This window comes from Sebastes umbrosus, chromosome 3, assembly GCF_015220745.1.
Source record: "Sebastes umbrosus isolate fSebUmb1 chromosome 3, fSebUmb1.pri, whole genome shotgun sequence".
NCBI classification, from domain to species: Eukaryota; Metazoa; Chordata; class Actinopteri; order Perciformes; family Sebastidae; genus Sebastes; species Sebastes umbrosus.
The window spans coordinates 38,557,341-38,575,209 of NC_051271.1; the positions used below are offsets into that span (position 1 = coordinate 38,557,341).

General features: G+C 42.0%; 2 protein-coding genes across 9 annotated transcripts in view; one reads left to right on the forward strand and one right to left on the reverse strand.

Annotated features, from left to right (window-relative positions):
* Positions 1-348: 348 nt before the first annotated feature.
* Positions 349-14,931, reverse strand: LOC119485297 (SWI/SNF-related matrix-associated actin-dependent regulator of chromatin subfamily E member 1-like). 5 transcript variants are annotated; one of them, XM_037764795.1, is made up of 11 exons: positions 14,793-14,931; positions 13,688-13,738; positions 13,318-13,361; positions 12,858-12,956; positions 11,893-11,973; positions 8,308-8,439; positions 7,911-8,082; positions 4,103-4,275; positions 2,440-2,541; positions 1,655-1,916; positions 349-1,569 (listed from the first exon to the last, which is right to left on the reverse strand). In XM_037764795.1, exons 2-11 carry the CDS (start codon positions 13,692-13,694, stop codon positions 1,358-1,360), a joined length of 1,284 nt encoding a protein of 427 aa, XP_037620723.1. In that variant the 5' UTR covers positions 13,695-13,738; positions 14,793-14,931; the 3' UTR covers positions 349-1,357. The 5 variants fall into 5 exon arrangements, with proteins under 5 accessions (XP_037620723.1, XP_037620722.1, XP_037620721.1 ...); XM_037764794.1 differs by having other exon boundaries at positions 349-1,563; positions 12,852-12,956; XM_037764793.1 differs by having other exon boundaries at positions 12,852-12,956.
* LOC119485296 (zinc finger protein Aiolos-like) overlaps positions 14,914-17,869 on the forward strand; it is a 44,408-nt gene continuing 41,452 nt past the window's right edge. For 2 of the 4 annotated variants that reach the window (XM_037764785.1, XM_037764790.1), the window contains exons 1-2: positions 14,920-15,066; positions 15,733-15,838. The gene's annotated coding sequence lies outside the window, so the exon portion shown is untranslated. Of the gene's footprint in view, positions 15,067-15,732; positions 15,839-17,869 lie in introns of all 4 variants that reach the window. The other 2 variants (XM_037764788.1, XM_037764789.1) reach the window with 2 other exon arrangements.

Consider the following 17,869-nt stretch of genomic DNA (forward strand, 5'->3'; position numbering starts at 1 on the left):
TAGTTCTGAATTGAAAACAGGAAATCAGAACAATTCCCTCTCATCTTACCCACTTCCCTTACCTACACTGTGCAAAGAACAAACAGCTATGTGCAAGCACAGCACACTGTATGCAACAAAGAATGTTTGATACGAGCCCTCTGTATACCTGTTTACAGCCCAATTGTTTCTGATCATTTATGCACTATGTGTGCTTACAGTAATGTATTTTTAAGTATACTGTTAAAAGCACTTGTATACATTTTGTATGATGCATGTTTGTACTGTAAATGTACATTCATATGTATTTAAACTAAAAGATGACTAACCTTGCATCAAATGTTTTTTGAAAACAATTCAATTGAGAACTTGTTCAGGGTAGAAAAGTTTATTGGTATAAATATGCAAAAGGAAATTCATTTTAAGACTGCATGTTTATGACTGTTCTTCAAGCTGTTTCACGACATGAAAATCCATGTTTAAGCAAACCTCGTTACACCGTGTACACAATTACGGTACATTTAAAAGTTTTCTGCTGAAAATTGCGATATAGATCATAACACAGAAATGTTCTAAGCGTACTGCTTTTGATTTGATTGACAGCTAGCAAACTTCAGAACACTGGTGGTCAAGCATTGTACAGCATTGATGATCATGTGATATTTTCATGGAGAGACTTGGGACAACCGATACACAAGTATAATAAAAATGCTGATAATAAATAACAAAAATAACCACTACTGACTACAAACTCCTGAGACAATACTGTCACTGTAATACTGATACAGATAGTAAACAAGGAGGTGGTCGCCCAGCTCCGCTCTTTACAAGTATGCCAACTTATTTTTAAAAAATTGCATCATGCAAAAATAACAATAAAAGCAACAAGGACACTACAATGCAAAGGACAAAGTTCAATATAACACTAAACGATGTTTGTTTCATGTGACAGCTTTTTTCATATAGCCAGTCTTAATTAGCGGCGATCTGGGGTCTGCCAGACATAGTGCTAGAGATATGTATCAATGTGTGCTGAACAGGGCTTGTTTGGGGTCCTCCACATGGCAGTGAGGCCTGTGGAGGAAATGTAGTGCTTTCACCTGGGCAGCCATTGATTTTAGACAGGACCATCGCTTTGTCGGTTCCAAGTGCTTTTACATTTTTCATTTCTATATTTTTCGGCGCACGTCTGTGAGCCTTGGGGTTTTCAAACTCAACTAACGCATCATCTTTGCCTCAGGCGTGTTAAACATTGAGCCCATCTGAAGGTTCTTCATGTGCTTCGACAAACTGAGATGGTGCTGTGCAATATTATGTTATCAGAGAGTGATATCGATATGATATTTATTTAGTTCCCAGACAGTGAACTGTGCTGGACTCAGTGGGCTGCTCTTGCCCTGCTGGGCCCCTCTGATGGCTCACTAGTCGGGGTGTCTTCTGTCTGAGCAGAGGTGGTCTCTGAGCCTGTGTTACTGTCGCTGGTTCCCTCCTCCATGGCTCCCTCGGGGACGCTCTCCTTGTCCTCTGACGCTCCTTCCTCACTGCCTGGATGAGCCTCAAGCTCCTCTGAGGCTTTCGGCTTCCCTGAGTCAAAGAAGAATAAATTACACGGTGTTAAAAAACACGAGCGCCAGATTAGCACCAAAGCCATAAAGTAAAGGCCAGCGAGGCTCACCTGGTGTATCTACGGTGTTGGATTCCTCGTCCTCGCCTTCTTTGTTGCTACTTTCACTTAGAGAATTTTGCTGGGACTTGTTGCCATGTGTTGCACAAATGTGTTTTTCTTCCTCTGCTAAGACACAGGAGGGGGCATCCCTTGCACCTCTGTCTCCCGCATCCTTCTCACGTTCTGCCATCCGTTTGCGGGCTGCCTCTTCTGCTGCAGCGATCTCTGCAGAGATCTTCTCCATGTCCACTTCCACCTTCATACAGCACAGCTTTTAAAGTACAGGAAGGGAGGGATTTAATGTAGAAAAGTGAAAACAATTGCTGCACTCTTGATCATGCTCTACGTGCTCATTAGAACAATATTTTTTTCACCTTACAAAGGTGTTCAAGTATTCAGTATTGGTTGAACATGCATGTGCAGGTTGGACACAAAGTAACAAGTTACTTAATGCAACTGAATGAGTTCTGTTCATAACTACAACAAGGGTCATGTTTGAAAATGCTACTTGTCAGTGAAAGTCAGTGTAAGAAGCTCTGTGAAGGATAAATGGCGCCGCCTGTTGTGAACAGCGGACAGTGCATTCAACTGCAGAGTGCTGCATCTCATTTCAGAACAAAAAGTTATCATGGAGGCAACAAATTGTAAACGATCACAGCAGCAGCTGGTGGCTGCGAGGCGGCGGATGCAGACTGGCGCACAACCATAGCTTGCACATTGTATAGTAAAACATGCAAAAGAAAGCTTTGTGTGTGAGTAAGCGATAACCGAGCTCGATGTAAAAGATGCAGTACCCTTTTGAGCTCGTTTGTGAACGACTCCGTGGCTTCGATGAATTTCCTTTTCTTGTCCTGGTGGCGGTCTTCAATCTGAAGCAACTCTGCCTCCAACTTTCTCTGTGACACAACACAATACAACACAACACAGGCAGCACATGGTTATTACATTATTAACCCATAAAAAAACAAATACACCAACATTTTTAAACGTGGGAAAAACCTGCTACAAATAGTTGATAGACACCTTTCCCGTTGCCGAGTTGGTAAACAGTAGAAAGCAGCCTGAGGGTAAAATGGTCTTCTTTTATATCTGTTTACTTATTCTGTCTCTTCAAACTCAGCGCAGACTAATTTGGAACGATGTTTGAGCGCTTCTTTGACGAAGACGGATGTAATTTGTGGCTTGATTGAAGCCACGGCGGAAATCAGTGTGTCCACCTGGGTGTGGTGTCCGTGGGCTGCTGCTCCCAGCTTTCAAACCGGAAACAATATGGAGGCTCGTTTGGAAACTTTCTTTTCTTATTTCACGAAAACAGTTCATTGAAATGTGTTTCTGAAAACATTTGAGGCGAGAAATAAGCCGTGCAGTTGCTGAATCTGCCTTTATTTTGGATCGACAATGTTTACTTTAAAAGATTCTCTGGAGTTTTGAGAGGCGGCGAGTCGCGTCGGACGCCCGTGATTTGCATAAAGTAGACTAGACCTCAGCTTAATGCAAATGAGGAACGGCTGCCGTGACGCTCCGTCTCTCGAATCGCACCGCCACACTACCAGAATGCATTGCGCGGCTGCTTACATAGACAATGAATGGGAAGCGTGGAAAGGACGGATCCTGTGGACGCGTACCATCAGCCCGTGGACGGTTTGAGGCCGGTAACGGCCCCCGTCGCGCTGTCTGCCCGGGGAATTCAACTGGGCGGGTTAGGGATGGCTGCTCGGTGTGGGAGGATCCCCTTGCGGGACCTCTCCCCGGCGCTAGCCGGCTCCCGCCGGGCGCATTTCGTCCGAGGCGTTTGGTCGGCTTGGAAAGGCTCGGGGTGAGAGTGGCTTGTGGCTTCGCGGCCGCGAGCTTTACAGTGCCCCCCCGCCCGGACAAAGTGTTTGCTTTTGTGGTCCTGTTAGTCTCAAAGACATTCGTGGCTCTGGTAGTCCATACTCTGACACTTTCTCTTTTTTTATTTTTTTTAAAAGACTATTAGTTTACAAAAAAGAATCAATATACATAGGACATGGGACGGATTACAATCATAAAAATACAATACAAAACAAAAACAGTGATGAAAAGGCCTATAGTGAGGCTTGAACCCACGACACTGACAATTTATGTCTCATGCTCTATCGACTGAGCTAGCCGACATATCCTTTGACAACAATCTGGTTTTCTGTTTTGGCTTTCAAAAACCCGGTTTGTGAAGACGGGTCGGGTCGTCTTAAGGATGGCTCCACTGCGTCATCGAGCCATGGTTTCAGCCCCGCCTAAAAAATCCTGAACACAAAACTGGCGAAAAACAGTTTAACGGTCTTACTCCACAATCCAGTACTCCAATGTTCACAGCCTTTGCAACATGTTTTCAGTCATTAGTTTCCAACATTTATAATGTGGTTAGAAACAAAACTCTGAATTTCCTTCACACGGCCTTTAAGACGAAAGAAAAGTTCTGTTATGTGAAGATCATACCTGGTGTACCATCAAAGACTGGACCTGGCGTTTGAGGACCTGCATGCGAGCAGTGGTAACAACTGAGCGTACATCTGGGACTACGCTCTCACTGAGGATCTCGCTGATCAGACGGTGGTTGCGTTGGAAACGAGCTGCAGCCGAGTGCTTTGTAGAAAACCCGTCGTCGTAATCTGAAGACATAAAAAAACATCCGAGTTGTTACGATTATCTTAGAAAATAGATTTTCATACACCTGACAAAAGGCAAAGAGAAGAGATGTGTTACAAAGACTGTCACCATCCACGAGTATGAGAGGCTTCGGCAAACTACGGCACACATGCTGCAAAACAAAATGATGCAAATACTGCTGTATCAAGACACTATAAACATGAGGGGGATATTGCTCAATATTTATACACAGTTAAAGTTAAGTATAGGTCATTGTTAGGCGAATGGGACAGGCAGTTAATTATAACCCAGTGGACAGTTTCAAGATGTAGTCTGCAATTTTCATTTGTCAGAAAAAGTTCTTCTTTGTCTTAAATGTATACTCCTTTGCTATTTAAATACAGGATGATGGTGCAAGAAAGTAAAGACATTTAAGACAATAATCATACCTAGTCACTTTTTAGAAGAATTAAGTCCAGATGGATTCAAATAGGATCTTTTTATTATGTTTTTTTGCAAATTTATTCACAATAAAATGCAGAACTACAGTACTTTTAGAACCATCTTTGACAGTGATGTACAACTTCAGATCTGCCTACATTTGTGTTCATTTTAGTGAAAATATATTTGACAATCCCCTGCCGTTCTCCTTTGTTCAGGCTTTATTAGGATGTATGGAGAGAACTGTATCTGTATACAGCTGTTCTCAAGTCAGTTAAGATATTTTCAATAGAACAGAAAAAGACCCAATCAACGAGAGCATTGTATGCAAAACAGATCTTTTTTTGCAAAACAAAAATAAAATTTGTGCCACTTTTCAGCACTCGTTCTTTAAATGTCCCATATTGTAGAAAGTGAGATTTCCATGTCTTTTATATTATAAAGCAGGTTTAAGTGATATATAAATACTGTGAAAGTATCAAAACACTCAATCCATGGAGAAATACCCACAGCCCATATTCAGAAACTGTGCGTTTGAAACAAGCCGTTAGGATTTCTGTCCATTTGTGATGTCACAAATCTACAATATTTAGATTATTTCAGTTTTAAACGTTAACATACTAAATGTGTCCCAGTTTATTTCCTGTTGCAGTGTATGTGAATGACATCAGCTGACAGGATGTAAACAAGGACCCAGACTTGTTTCCTAGCAACGCAGTTCCGTTGAAATGTGCTAAACATGGAGTGTTTCAGACAGAGCATGAATACAGGTATATTCAGGCAGACAGTATGAGGAAAATAATGTGTTTTTTGAGCAATAAAGCATGTAAACTTGTTCTAGTAGAAACCCAAAATACAAACATGAACCTGAAAATGAGCATGATATGTCCCCTTTTAAATGATAGCTTTGAAAATAAGGTTATGAATAATGTGAACGCTAGCATTAGCTGAGTCAACGTTAGCTGTGCTAAGTTTGGAAATAACTGAAGTCCGGTTGTAGGTATACTCCCATGTTCTGCGAGGTCAAATTACTGTTTTTGTCAATGGCTTTGAAAAGAGCGATATAACAGCTTCAGTTACCTGTCGGAAAGAACAGTCTGACGGCGAGGTAAAGCGTCTGTTGGACGGGAGCAGCAGAAAAACGTATTTTAGCCACCTAAAAAAATCAATATCAGGTTAAGAATACGCTATATTTAGAATATTTTCACCGCTTTACTTCGCCATCAGACCGCCATTTTCAACGGGGGAACTGAAGCTGTTAATCGCTCTCTTCAAAGCCACCAGACTCCTTTTACAAAAACGGTCTTTTTACCTCGCAGAACAGGAGAGTTGCTGGTCTACCGCTGCGTCGATCGGTTTCTTTGTTATTGTGTGACTTTCAGATCTGAACTAACGTGGCGTCCACAGCAGCACATAGCTTTGCATTCCGTGCTGGTACGCCTGTCTGCTTCTCCAAACCGGGAGCGTGCCGACCGCCATCTAAGTTACATTAGGTAATACCCTGACTATGCATAAGGATATATGTACATCTATGTAGCAACGTCATCATGCAGAAACCTATGTCAGGTCACATGGAAAAATGTTTTTAAATAGGCTTAGGAAAATAGCATTTTGTCGCTAAAACATAAATACTATGACCAGATTTGAATACACAAGGAAGACCATTGGGAAGCTACAGAATGATATAAAAACCTAATAATAATAATAATGGACCTGGCTCTTAATTGATATTTTATTGCACAGCAATTAATTGATTGATATTAAATTGGATTTTTAAAGATTAACAGACCAAATGATTAAACCTTATCCTTCTATTATTGGATTTTAAAAATCTGTTGACTGGTACTGTTTTTTAAAAAACGGTAGCTGGTTTCACAAATACATTAAACAGTACAGTTTTTAGAAATTATGTCATTCTTTTCTCACTCTGCATATCTATTTACCAATTGGTTCCCCTTTTTATATTTCCAATAGCCAACACTGTTCAACACTATCATATACGAGACACTCCTTTTTGGCTTTGTTGTGGCAAAACTTTGCTAAACCTCTGTGTGATGCAACGAGAGCTCTCATCAGCTGAACTCATGGAACTTTCCAGAGAGCCGAAATGAATCTCGTCTGCCATGTTGAAAGTTTCAAAGGTGCTCACGTAGTTGGGCTAACACCACAACAGGAAACAGCCAAGTAATACATTCTTATGGTAGCGTGTCAGAATTAAATTCAGTAGAACTCCGTCTCACTAATGAGCAGAACTGGTATTTTTTTCCACATTTTTCAACAACACTAAGCACTCTGCGTGATTCATTTTGTTTCGGGTTATTTTACAATACAGATTTTAAGTGAAATATGGCACCTCCTGAATGCCAAATACTGTCCAGATTATATTACACCCATGACCAGCTTTCAACATATATAGTACATTTAGTATTGCTAGTAAGTTCTACTGCTGAAAACAACCACCATACGGACTTCTGACAACAGCGTACGATAGAGCCATCCTTTGCTTTTGATTTGATGTGTCTAACAGGCCCATTATCTCTGAGCTGTTTTAATGCTGTTCAGAACAGATCAGGACTAACCGGTATACGACAGCAGCTTAGGGTCGAATTTCTTTAAGACTGTATTTATTAATAAAGCACAATCTCTGAGTATGCAGGCACCCGGAGAGCTAAATCTTATTTAATCATTGACGTACGTGCAGTCTGTTGGGAACATAACCCACTGGGACACCAGCTCTGACGTTTTTATGGTCTGGGGTGTTTCTAAATAGCAGTTGGTTTTATCTGTAGTTTTCCTGTACATCATTATCTTCTACTGTAACCCAGCCTCATTTCCTTGAGGTGGGTGTAACTCAAACGTCTTCTTCTGGCTTGTGTGTCTAACGTGTGTGTGTGTGTGTGTGTGTGTGTGTGTGTGTGTGTGTGTGTGTGTGTGTGTGTCAGTCTTTAAAACAACAGACAAAAGAATGTAAATTTTGCAATTATGTCTAAACCAATGCCAAGAATACCTACAAAATGTAAACCGTTGTGCAAAACAAAGACACATTTTCTTCCATTTTGCAGCTTAAAAAAGCAGAAATGGCATTTCTGGGAGGGGGAGATAACACAGTCTCTGGGTGTGCGGACTGGCAACTCTGTGTGGTCGTGCTACAGTAATTACAGCTCTGTCACAGTGCTCTAAACCTTGGGAGACAAAGCATTTAGCCGAGTGGCCTTACCATCTGGATCCTCCGCTGGCTGAATGCTCATGTAAGGCTCGCCCTTGTCCAGTCTGGACTGCCTCTGGCGGCTCTCCTCTTCCAGAGCTGCCTCGGCCCTGCTTTTTGCAGTGACGTAAGCCAGGTAGGCTGGCGAGTTGTGGTAGGCCTTCATGCTCTCATTATACTCAATCTACGGCGGAAAAGATGACAGGGAATGACGAGGAAACAGAGATGGAGAGCAGACACAACGTGGGCCCTCGTTTCTATCAACTACGACAAGATAAGGAAAGAGGTTTACTCAAGACTGTTAGAAAGGCAGGAATGACGACAAGAGGGACCCACAACTGTTGGAGACACATCTACTGGTCACCCATCAGAAACAACCCCGTAAACACCCCTTTGTAAAACAACCAACCTTCTCTGCTTCGTAGTCATTCAAATAATCCTGTTTCTCCTCATCAGTGAGGTCCCTCCACATGCCACCGATTATCTTCCCAATTTCCCATAGCTTCAGATCAGGATTGGAGGCTTTTACTTGATCCCAAACCTGGTGATGAGAACCAGACACGGGTGTGGGGTTGGGTTGGGTTGGAGGGGCTATAAGTGGTTATCTCTTTGCAGAGAGGTCACAAACCAGAGGAGGCCGTGTGCTTTAAGCTCCATCTCCAAGGTGATACATCCCACTATGTGACGTGGACAGTCCTAGCTTAATTTGGATTTCACACCTACCTCGATAAACAACTATAGAGAGCCGAAGTCCCGCCCCTTCTGCTGGACCCCGTGGGACCATATTTCGCGAAAAATATGAACGGTAGTCAACAGAGAGAGAAATCATTTTTTGATCCCGTCATGAATCACACATAAGATGTTTGTCAATTTAAAAGATCATTTCGCAAGTCAAGAAAGTCTCAGTTTGAGGTAGTATCATTTAGTTTTGTGTATGTCACCAACACTAGCTAGCTAGCTAACATAGCTATGACCACGCACAAATGTAACGTTATCTTCCCTGATGTATTTTATCCAGCGACTCCTGGGGCCTGTACTACGAAGCGAGTTCAACATACCCAGGGTAACAAACGAGATCACGCTAAACGGTCCTACGACGCCGGTTATCAACTCGGTAAATCAACCCAGGGTTTCTCAGTCTGGTTACGAGCGCGCTCACATGAACCACATGTGACCAATCACAGACATGGGCAAGTCTACGGTCAGCAGAGCAGCAGATTTTACAAAGGAAGAGCATACTTTAACAGACAAATATGAAGAAGCTAAACACATAATCCAGACTAAAAGTAACTCAGTTGAAGCTGCCAAATGCAGGAAGGACAGCTGGCAAAAGAAAAACATTGCCGATGTATAAACGTGTAAATTTGCAGATTTATTAATTTAATGGAATACTTAAAAGTCAGATATAGTCGTGTAGATGGGGCAGTGATATTATAAACAGCCTTTAGAAGAGTAATGGATTAATAGACTACACTTTATTATATCCTTTGACAAAGTTGTGGCGTGTGTGAGTATTTCAGTCTTCTTTCAGCTGTCTCTGGCAGTGTGAAACGGACTTGGGAGCAAGTAAAAAAATAAATATAAAAACATAATTCAAAGCGGTTATCACCCACAGCATACAGCCAGCTGTCCTTCCTGCATTTGTCAGTTTAAACTGTGTTGTTTTTAGTCTGATTATGACTGTAACTTCTTCGTATTTGTGTAATATTGACATACGATCCGCGCACCGAGCTCTGATTGGTCAGTAGGCGGTTCTTTTATACGAGTTGATCTCTTATCTGGAACATAACCTGCTCCGGAGCAGGTCAGCTGTTCAGCATAAGTTACCACGGCGATTTACCCCGGTAAGAAGTGATCCACCTTCGTAGGACGGAAAACCCTGAAGGGTTAACCCTGAAGTTACCTCGCTAACCGCAAATCCTGCTTCATAGTACAGGCCTGGGGTCTCATTTATAACCGTTGCGTACGCACAAAACGGGGCCGGAAATGTGCGTACGGCACTTCCCACGCAATAGTTGTGATCTATAAAAACAAACTTGACGGGAGAATGTGCGCACCGGTACGGAAACTTTGACCCGTGCGTACGCACATTATGGAGGCACCGAGGCAGGGGAAACTGGAGACTCAGATGAATTGAAGCCAGACTGTAGACATTAAATGTCATTATACGTATAATGATGCCTCTCACATTTAACGTCGCTTCATACTTATATCCACTTTATCATAAACATTTAAAACAGCAGTGTTCTTTGTGCTAGTGAGTCATAACTATTCCATAAGCACCTTACAAACGTAAAAGATCAACTCAAAACTCAAAGCAAATTCCACTCAATATCTCATCAGCGCTGTCTCCATCACGTCCTCCACCTCCGGAGCTCAGAGGAGATCGGGCCAGACTACCGCCACTGGCAGTCAGCTGTGGAGCAGCTGTTGAAATCATCATCATCGGTTGTAGAAATCCAAGATTATATCAATTAGCATTAAAGAATGGCAGAACAGAGCGCCAATAGTTTTAATAATATCTTCTAATAGTGTGCAGATATCACCAAGTACCATATTAATTTCCATAAAGTTGTTGTGTAAAATCGCTGCAGTGATGACATGACTTATTAATTTATTAGATAGGGACAGATACAGTATAAATAGACAAAATGAAAACAGCTATCCGATGCAACTATCAGACTGTCTCCAGTGCGCCACTCTGCCTCCTCCAGTCACCTCCACCCGGAACATCTTCACCAGTCACCTCCACCCGGCACATCTTCACCAGTATGGATTGTGTAAATTAACAAAGTGTGTAAATGAAGCCAGTGACAGCTCTCACACAATCGTTACTCTCCATATCCTCATTATCAGTCCTAATCATAATGCAGGACAAGTTAACCATATAACTTAAATAAATAAATAAATAGTGTACACCTGTCAAACTTCCTTTTTTCTAATGATATCCAGGTGGGGGATATTACTGACTGTCTTGATCACTTTAAGTGAATGGATCAGTCTGATTGCTGTAAAGATATAAACACAGCGGTGAGACTCGGAACATGCTGCATGGTGCTGGTGGATATACCGGCACTGTGAGGACTACGTGACGTGAATGAAAGAATGAGGAGGGAACGAGTCTTCAGAGACCTCCTCACCTACAAACACCTTCATCTGTGTGTCAGAAAAACTCCTTTTCTTGGTCTTCCTCTCAGTAGTCGCCGTGATTCACCGTAAGGACCCACTGATCAACAACAGGCTCATTCACATGCAGAAACATTCATGAGGTGCTTTGCATCGACCATTTATGGTTGAAAGTGGGCGTGTAGTGGGCGGAATATGAGGCGGATCCACATGCGCACATTTCCAGGTGGACTGTGATCTATAAAGGGAACATTGCCTGCAGGTGTGCGTACGCACAGTTTTATAAGTCAGATTTTTTTTTGGCGCACGCCATTTTCGGCTTTTGTGCGCATGTACATTTTTAGTATGGATCCTGCACACTGTTTTATAAATAAGACCCCTGATCTTTTTATCAGTTGGGAAGCAAACGAACAAGTAAGACCCGTTGCAGGTGTGAGTTCATCCCAGTAGGAAACACACAGGCATCGTAGCTTCAGAGAGAGAGACGTCACTTCCGCGACTTTTGGGTGTCTCGTCTTTCTAATTACGTATTTTCACAGTCTGATACTTCAACAGTTTTACGACAAACTGAGACTTTCTTGACTTGCAAAATTATCTTTTAAATTCATCTTTGTGATTCATGGCACAATTCAAACAGGGTCCAAAAAAATATTTGTCTCTCTCCGTTGACTACCTTTCATATTTTTTCCAAAATAAGGTCCCATGGCGGTCCACCGGAAGGGGCGAGACTTCGCCTCTATTAGTGTCTGAAACAAAATGTACATCTTACTTACTCTGAGCTGATAGAATATCTTAAAAGTAAAACATCCCTGTCTTCCAACAGAGCACATGATATTGCAAAAGGCGGCATTACACACTGTGTACTTACCTTACGACTATATCTCATATATGGCATCAATGGCTTATCAGGTGGCTTGGGCGGCTTTGGGATATTTATTCCAGGGGAATTCTGGTAAAGAAAGAAAAAGATTCACCTTAAGGCACGGATGCTGTGGAGTTATCAGGCAACCATTTAAACACTAACACACTGACCTAGGCTGAGTACAGCTTATGAAACTACGTGCAGGTGCATGGTCGTGTAATTTGACATAAAACTATCCGAAAAATGAGAACCCAATACAAGATGCATCAAAGTCATTTCTTATCACTTCAATTAACTTGATTTAATTAATGACAGTTTGAGGCCATACACAAGTCAGGAACCCCACAGAGTACAATGGAATAGCGCTGACTGTGAAAGAAAAATACAAAAATCTCACTTAAGCTGAGATTTGCCCATAATGCTATTATCAGAGTCAGCCAACCACAGCTTGCATGCAGCGACTAAATTACTGCTCAGCAGCCAGAGCCATGCAGCGAGTCTGTAATACCATGGCAACACTGATGGCATGGGTTACTTTACATGGCTGTCAGAAATGCAGACTTTGAAAGGCAGGTGGTATTTGAATACACACAGATGGACTCTTAGCCAGCCTGCACTGTGATGAAGACAGCAGAGGGAGTTCAGAGAGACACGCATTTCAGATTCTTCCTCGGTAGTAGACTGAGTTTGGCTTCGCATACTGACTATTCTGCAGCATCTGCTCTTTGAACAAAGGAAATGCAAAAATATATCTAATCTCATTCGCTCTGAACAAAGCAAAGGTCGATCTTGTGAAAAGCTCCAATGTTATTGATGCTCGCAGATGTTTCTGCAGTGTCTTCCTTTGACTAAGCAAACTGACTGTTCAGTGTTGTGTTAAACTAGCTGTTGCAGATTATAATTTCTCCACTTGGGTCTGCATGACATTTTTGGACACCTTGTTTACGATATGTTAATATTCATACCGTTACCCGACTGTTGCTGCTTTGGCTCCCTCCCAGTCTGTAGTTGTTGTAGGCCAGATGGCTGTATGGGTTGTACCCCACAAACCCGGTAGTGTTGGGCGTTTGCTGATGGAAATAAATGAGACAGAAACATGAATGAGAAATGACATAAAAGAAGGAGGGAGGGGGGGAAACCCAAGATAAAAAAATATGAAAGAAACCAATGAAAGAAGCTGGTAAAATGCAAAACAAAGAAACTTGCAGTCATGCTGAGGCTATAAAGAAATAATCTTTTCAGAAGCAGTGGTGTATCAGCACATCAGTCTGTCACTAACAGAGGTTGTGGATTCAACAAACAAAAAAAGCTGATCTCTTTGAAAAATATATTTTAAAGCATTTACTAAAATGAAGTCTCCAAACAGCAACATCAGCTTAACTTGGGATAGCCAGATAATATTTGGTGTTACACTTAGTTATGAACTCTTACTGTTGTAGGGGCGGGGGGAGGGGGAGGGGCATGGGTTGGTCTCTCTGTTGTGAAAGAAAAGGTCCAAATGAAACATCAGCATCAGTCCAGTGAAACAGCACATTATTTACAATTCTCCAACTTCATTCTTAACTAACCCTCCAGTGATTTATTTCTAATATAAAAATAAAACCATCAACAACAAATTAGACCTCAATCAATTCTCTGTTAATCATTACTACACTTTTGACATTTAAGTGTTATGATTGCATCACTTAACATGGATTTATGGAAACAGCAGGTCTGATGTATTTGAGATTTTAATATATGATATATCACCTACAAAGAGCTTCATATCACAACCAGCTAAAAACACTCCAGGAATCCTTACTTGACATGTCTGCAGTGAGGAGCAGGTATCAGTCTATTCCACTCATTGGCTCTGTAAGAAACACATGTTAGAGCAGGACAGCATTGAACTGCTATAGATGAGATGAACTGGGAGGACAGGCTGGTTCATACATGGCACCAAACAAAGAGATGTCAGTGGCTACCAGTGGCTACCAGTGGCTACCAGTGGCTAGGCTACCAGTGGCTACTAGTGGCTAGGCTACCAGTGGCTAGGCTACCAGTGGCTACCAGTGGCTAGGCTACCAGCGGCTACTAGTGGCTACCAGTGGCTACTAGTGGCTAGGCTACCAGCGGCTACTAGTGGCTACCAGTGGCTACTAGTGGCTAGGCTACCAGTGGCTAGGCTACCAGTGGCTAGGCTACCAGTGGCTAGGCTACCAGTGGTTACTAGTGGCTACAGACGAGCTTAAGTTAGCTCCATGTCACCATGAACAGTGAGGAGTGTTGGATAGAACCTGCAGGCCATTTCATGTTAGCAGAAGACATGGTTATCAGTGACAGCGTTACTCTGTTTTAGGACGCACGAAATAACAAAGAAGTTGTAACTATGTGGACATGTGGACATGGTGACATGGTGACTATGTGGACATGTGGACATGGTGACATGGTGAACTAGCCCTGGTCTGGTAGCTAGCTGGACTGACGCTCATCTGACTGCTAGCAAGCTAGCGTTAGCATGTATCCATGCTAGCTAGCAGCTAGTGATGTAGCTACTGTAAAGTGTTGTTTCTCCTTAGCTAGGTTAGCTAGTCTGCAGCAGCAGACGCCAGCAGCACATCGAGCATTGGAGCATACATTAGTTGGCGTGCGTGATTTCATCTGTAGTTGTATAACAGATATTCGTCACTATGTCGTTAGCTCGGCTCATCATCAGCTTCATGAACGCTAGCTTGGTCTGGTTACGGAGCTGAGCTAACGTCAGCTAGCTACATGAGAAGGAACATGACATCTCTGACAGATCACTAGCATGCAACGTCAAGTCAGACCAACACATCTAGAGATCTACAGGTTCCCATAGATTCTGATGGTGACAAGCATGTATGTATGTATGTATAGCCTACTGAAGTGATGGCCAGAACACTCACCCTAAAACCTTTAGTCCCCACCACAGTGGTGGCTTTGACAGGGAAGGCTAACCCACCTAGCTCCTAGATACAGTCCCCACAATAAACCAATGAAACGGGGTCCACTCGGAAGATTCCTGCAGAATCTTCCAGAATTGCACCCCCCACCCTCTCCTCATTCCAGCTGTGCCTTGCCTCGATGCTGATGCTCATCGCCCTCAGCTGTCACTGCTGCAGCTCTCACAGTATTCATATGACAGCAGAAACATCTGTCTCCATTCAGAGAAAAGACCAGGTAACATTACAGAAACAGGATTTCACCCACATAGCTTTATTTCTAAGGTGCAGATGTGCATCATCATAAGACTTGTCAGAAAAATACTGTAGCATAATAATCCTGAGTTGGAAAGAAGCAAAAAGCTGATCATTGTTATCTTGACTGCAAAATACATCACATGTCAAAAAAATGTGCCATGTCAGTGCAGATGCTCTATACAGTTTACACCCATTTTTTTCTACAAGGTAATAGTCTCAGGCTATATAATATTTTTATATTTATTCATTATGTCTAAATATTACATCATGGAGGCTTCACAGGCCACTAAGCTTTTGAGAAAATCAAGGTTGCCCTATTCACTGCTCCCTTGTTGTGAGAACTGAAATACTTTGCATTCTTGTTCACATTGTTTGAGAGCCGCCCAGGTCAATAGTTGTAATAGTGTGTTCCCTAAAGATAACAATCCAAAGCCTGTAGGATTTAGCCTACATCTCTGTCCATTCAACCTGATTAGTGCTTGTTTTGGATTTGTTAATTGATTGTGTTCATTGTGACCCCGTTTCTGTCTGTTTACACTGCACACTTAAGAGCTTATTTTATTTCTGCTTGACCTGCATCCTGTATAATATGCATGCAGACACTGTTGTGATCTCACCTGCAGGTGTGGTTCTTTTCATTCACCAGGCAATGACCAGAAAGCTGTGCAGATGGGACGGGGGAGCGGATTCCACACGAGGCGCGGGCCGGACCTTGTTTAGCGTCGGACACCTGTGATGGAGTACATCTGGAGGTAGGGTGGAGGTCACATGCCTCCTGTATGCTACTGTGCAGGTTAAACACGGGCACTCGCACAGGGCCTCCCAGGCACAGCTGTGGGATTGTGGATGCCCAGGGGGCAGAACAGGGCCTGTGACATTTTGAATCAATCAAGGGAAAACCCATAAAGCTGTTCTTGTAATGCAGCATCAGATCCAGTTCTTAAGCCTGTAGAGCTCCCCAAAATAGACTCAGGCAGTGGAACTAAGCAGACTTGAAAGTTTACTCTGGTGGTGGATGGTGGAGGTATTTTTAGAAGCTGTAGCAGTCAGATTATTATGATGTATCATTCCAGAGGTATTCATTGGACAAATGCCTGGAGTATTATCATCAACCTGTCTATCAAACCAGCATTCACCATATGCTCAGGGAAACATACGGGACATTGTCCTGCTGACTTGGTTGGTCTCATAAATTCCTAAAAGTCCAATGAAAATGTTTCATTTTCTGCCTCTGGCTTTGAGGCAACAATTTCACCTTTGATGAAAGAAACCGTCAGACTGATAAGCTCAGAAGTAGTCTCACACGTGTCGATCATTGTAAATTTTGATTTGAAGTACGCCCAGTTCACTATGTAGTCAAGCACCTGCAACCTTTTATCTAAAGGTTTGTTTCCTGTTTGATTTTTGCACAGTATCTGCAGTATAGCTGCTTTGCTGATTTGGAATTCAAAGATGGACAATGGTGTACTTCACTTACCTAACAAATCACATGTAAGCATTTAGAAATAGTCATGCCATTGCTTCCTCTAACAACACTACTGCTACCATTGCTGCTGGGTTTTTGAAGAAGATACCAACATTTGAGAGGTAAAAAAATGGAATAACAAAATATCCTCATATATTTTTTTTTTTACATAAACATTACACAAACCAACATTTTGATCTCATTAAGATATTCAAGACATTTTGTGACCAAAATGTTTAGCTGAACGTTTAACAGTTGAAAAATGAATCTTATCAAACACTTAACCCAAACAGCAAATATATAGTACGTTTTATACATTGCACTGTGGCTTTTAAATTAGTGTCAGTAATAACTTAATACAAAAAAATAAAATAAGACTCAAATACCTAAAAAAGAAACTCTGAAACTCAGAACTATGACAAACTATAGTGAATGATAAATATTAGATTAAAGGGCCATGCTGCACCGCCATGTTTCAACAGTAGACCAGAATGGACAAACCAGTCTCTGTTAACTTTTCCTGCTTGGGCCGGAGTCGATAACATTACTCACTGCCGTTGTCGCCGCCGCCGCCGCCGCCGCCGCCGCCGCCGCCGCCGCCGCCGCCGCGCTCTCTCATTTCCTTCACCACTCACTTCCCACGTACACACTGTACGCACTGGCACTGCTCCAGATAGCTCTAGAGAGCGCCATTTGCCTTAGATAGATAGAATAGCCTGTCACCAGTGACAAATTCATCTTTATTTCCTAGTTAGTTCTTAATTATCTGTATTTTTTTGTATTTTGTCTATGTGATACAAGCTACTGTATTGGAAAATGTTTTCCGACCTTTATTTATGTCAGTACGACATTGGTCAAAACTGCCATTTCAAAACTATCTTTGAAAATATAGTCACAGCATGGCATTTCCTCACTTTCTGCATCATATTGGCCAGCATATAGTATATGCTGGTACCAATACATCAGGGATAAGCTAAAATCGTCCAATACTACTACGAATATTACTACTGCTATTAATTATGACAGCAACATCAACCAAATTGTAGTTTCTAAAGTGTTTTAATTGATGTATTACAATGTGTACATTTTCATCAGGTAAACATTTATAATGTAACTGATCATTTCATTGGTTGAAACTCTACTATTTCAGTTCTTTGATCACTTCAGTGTTTTAGTATAACGGTCCTGTTCTGGACAAGATATACAAGACCTTAGCTGTTTCCAACCCCAGTCCATTTGGATGCATGCAAACATTACTTCATCTCTTCTACACATTAATACATAATATCAAAGGCAAACAGGAACAGTCTATTCTTGA